General features: G+C 36.4%; 1 protein-coding gene across 1 annotated transcript; it reads left to right on the plus strand.

The window, feature by feature from the left end:
* The first annotated feature begins 2129 nt into the window (after positions 1-2129).
* On the plus strand, positions 2130-3050 carry LOC117170801. Its single transcript, XM_033357839.1, has one exon. The coding sequence runs from the start codon at positions 2130-2132 to the stop codon at positions 3048-3050; it is 921 nt and encodes a 306-aa protein (XP_033213730.1).
* Positions 3051-4028: the final 978 nt, after the last annotated feature.

Genomic DNA, 4028 nt, shown 5'->3' on the forward strand with positions numbered 1-4028 from the left:
ATAAAATATTGTGTAGGAGATAGAAATAGACATTTTATTTTGATAATCATCGGTATCACAGGCTAAGAAAATGTGACGATTTATAAACTAATCTGTAGTTTTCATAAATTTGTATATTTCACTTTAACATAGATTAAAATTCTTTTGAATATACGAGTTTTAATCGATCTATTACGATGCACGTTTTTTACTACAAAAAATGGAATAAATCTATTTTGATAGGTTTTAACAATCGAAAACTTTGACTCTTATTATTTATCCCTCTCGTATTTTTGAACAATTATTTCTCAAATGTATTTTTTATTAAAAATATACATCAAATACTTTTAGTACATTATATTTAATTGGAAACATTATTCAATAAAAATAAACAAGATGTTAAATTTTTCCATAAACCATGAAGCAACATCAAAATAAAATTTTTGGCGCTCTTTTCTTTCAGAGGCTTTTGCGACGAGTTCGTAGCCAACCATACTCTAGATTCCAAATAGTTGGGACCCTAAACTGACCTGCTCTTCCATCGATCAAAGTAAGCTATCTTTGAAAAGAGTAGTGGAATCAGTGAATTCATAAATTATCATAATTGATTATACGGTGATATTTTCGTTGGGAATCACCGGAAGACACGTACTCGGGTCGAATTAAGTAAGTTCGACAGTTATTCCATGGCTGAAATCCTAGAGAAGGTGAGGCGTTACTTAACAAAGTTAGCAACGAGAAATACAATAACGTCTGCTCACGAGTCAGCGCTTTGCACCCCATTACGCCTTAACTTCTACCGTAATCAGCGACGACAAAACAGATATAGATTACGATTCTAATTATTATTTTGTTACTGGTAAAAATAGATTCACGTTAAAGCATTAAAGTCAGAATAGTTTCAGTGAATAAGAGAAGATAAATCCCCATTATATTCAGGATTCCTCAGCAAAATCCTTGAGAGTCTCAAATCAATAAAATACGCCAAATTTTCTTTCAGAAAAGGGTTAATCAATTGAATGAATTAAATTCAAAACGTTTTGAAAAAATAAAAAATTAAGCTAGAAAACAGGATCAACTCATAACGGAAGAGAATGAGGCAATCGGAGAAAATTCAGCTGGTACAGGCTCAAAATTCTATACAGGTCATGCGTTGGGACACAAGACTTCATAAAAAATGTGAAACGCGCACGAATAAGTTGCTCAAAACCGGACCTGCTGCTAGATTTCATTTAAACAGAAAATAAAGTGGATCATGCCAAGCGATCACTTCATATCGTTTTAATGAATGATTATGACGAATTATACTAGGAACTACAGTGTGCAAAATTACAATTAACGTTTCGAAAAATTCCTCAATAAGCTTTATTACACGATTTAATCAGAAAATAGTGAGCAGCCGCGCGCAAATTCGCTCTTCAAATTAAGGAGAAATTCGCGATAAAGCGCTATATTATGAACCTTAGAGACAAGATCGTGATTAAAGTTAGACTACCTCCCGCGCTCATTAACCCTCTACTGCATCGCGTATCATATATGATACATACCGTTTTAAACCACACAAAATAATCTTGTGAGGTTCAAACCAGTTAAAAAGCCCGCCAACTAATTGTTAGTCCATTATTTTACTGCGAAAATACTACACTTCATGTTTCGAAAAGGCTGCGACCGTTATTTTAAACGAAGTGTTCGGAAGGAGGGAGTGCGCGAGGATTTTGACACCTAAGGTAAGTAAACCACACATTTTATGGTAATATATATGTTAAAAAACTATGGTAAAATATTTTCCTGTAGTACCGCGCGTTGCCTATACTGCAGGATTATCTTACACAGCGTGGTTTATATTTCTTATAAAAAAGCAGAAATGTGTTTTACTACGTTTAATATATTTTTTTAATTATTGGGAGTTTTTAAAATAAAAGAATACTTTTCACGTGGTTACAAATTGAGTTTTTAGTCATTTATAATTAGTCTTAGTATTCTATATTAGAAATTTTTTGTATTTTTTCAGCGAGTTTGAAATTGAGTTTTTCGTATTTATTTTTTAGTCTTAATATTATTATTTTTTTAGGAATTTAGCATGATTTTGAACAATCCTTAGTGTAATTTGAAAAGTGGACCTAGTTGTAATAATTTAATTCTATTATAGGATGGATGTTGAAAAAATTTATGGATCGCGCTTGAAGCACGTAGAGGCTGCTGCTCCACAAGACGATGCTGTTAGTGAAGACGATGCATTTTCGGACGACGATGACAACATTCCCCTGTCGCAAATAATACGCAGAGAACTCGTGATCTACGAGTCTAGTGAAGAGTGGGAACCAGATGTCGACGACGATGTTGCTTCTGAAATCGACGATATCCTCGACAACGAAGCAGAAGCTGTTGCGACAAGAAATTTACGCCGTACTGCAGCTCAAACTCCTACTAATGACACACAACAAAAGCAAACCTTCCCTGGTCGTCAGCAGTCTAAGAAAAAGGACCCTATCCGGTGGACCAACACCAATCTTTTGTGGTCTACGAAAGACACTGAATTCACAGGGGTGACTGATCTACCGACTGGTATTGCTGAATTGTATACTCCCTTTCAATTTTTGTATTACATTTTTGGAAGAGAGATATCGCAGAAAATAGCGGACGAAACAAATCTCTATGCAATGCAACAGCGCCCTGAAAAAATGTGGTCGGTAACCAGAGAAGAAATCAAGCAGTTTTTGGGTACCCTCCTCTTTATGTCCTTGACGCAAAAACCGTTCACACGTGATTACTGGTCCAGTGTTCGTCCGGTTGATGAACAAATCGTCCCGTTCAAAGAAAGGTCTTGTTTAAAACAGTATAACCCAAAGAAACCACACAATTGGGGATATAAAGTCTTAGTCCTGAGCGGGGTATCGGGTATTTCCTATGAATTCGAGATATTCACTGGTGCATCATACAACAATATACTCCCTAATGAACCCGATCTTGGGCTTAGCAGCAACGTCGTGATGAGACTGTCTCGGTCGATTCCACGTGGACAAAACTACGTTCTGTGTTTTGATAACTGGTTCTCCAGTCCAGGTCTCTAAGTATACCTGGCAAACGAAGGGATCATTTCGATCGGTACGGTGCGCCAAAACAGATTGCAGGACTGCACACTGAAAACAGAGAAGGATCTAAAGAAAGAGGGACGTGCAGCTCACTGTGAAAGAGTTGGCATCGTAGATGACGTTAAGTTATCGGCAACGGCGTGGCTCGACAACAAAATGGTCACCTTCCTATTCATCTATGTCGGGAGCCAACCAGTTGGAGAAGTAGAAAGGTACTCTGCGGCGGAGAAGACTAGAAAGATGATCCCGTGCCCCAAAGTCATCACGGAATACAACAGGACCATGGGAGGTGTCGACAAATTAGACTCCATTTTAGGGCTGTACAGAATTTTTCTTCGCTCCAAAAAATGGTATTTGAAATTGTTCTTCCATCTAATCGATTTGACGATTGTGAATGCGTGGTTTCTGTGGCGCAGAAAAAATCCCTCTAAGTACATGCCTCTCGCCGATTTCACGGGCGAGGTCGCCGAGTGCCTGACAAAGGCTGGAAAGTCTTTGCAAAAGAAAAGAGGTCGGCCGAGTCAGGATGTGGAAAATAAGTTCCAGGAGAAGAAGAAACGGTGCAAGAACCCGAAATGCACATCCCTAACATTCGTCGGCTGTAAGAAGAGCAAATTGCCATTATTTTTTAACAAAGACAGAAACTGTTTCCACCAGTTTCACCTAGAATAATAGTTTTGTCTTTTGTTTTACAGCCAAAGATTATTTTTATGTGAAAAATATCTATTTATTGAACAAAACTCAGTCAAAAAATGCGATTTTACTTATATAAATATATAATTATATCATAGTATATTTATGTTTTTTTTTTTAAATATTTCTTATCGTATTCTATTAAGTTTTGACGTCTGAACGCTACTATTTTCAAAGAAACTTGTAGGTATAGATGTAATTTTGTAAAAGGGTACAACATGATATTTTCTTCTGTGTGCCATATGTATCCTAAAATATATTAAT

This window comes from Belonocnema kinseyi, chromosome 4, assembly GCF_010883055.1.
Source record: "Belonocnema kinseyi isolate 2016_QV_RU_SX_M_011 chromosome 4, B_treatae_v1, whole genome shotgun sequence".
Taxonomy (NCBI): domain Eukaryota; kingdom Metazoa; phylum Arthropoda; class Insecta; order Hymenoptera; family Cynipidae; genus Belonocnema; species Belonocnema kinseyi.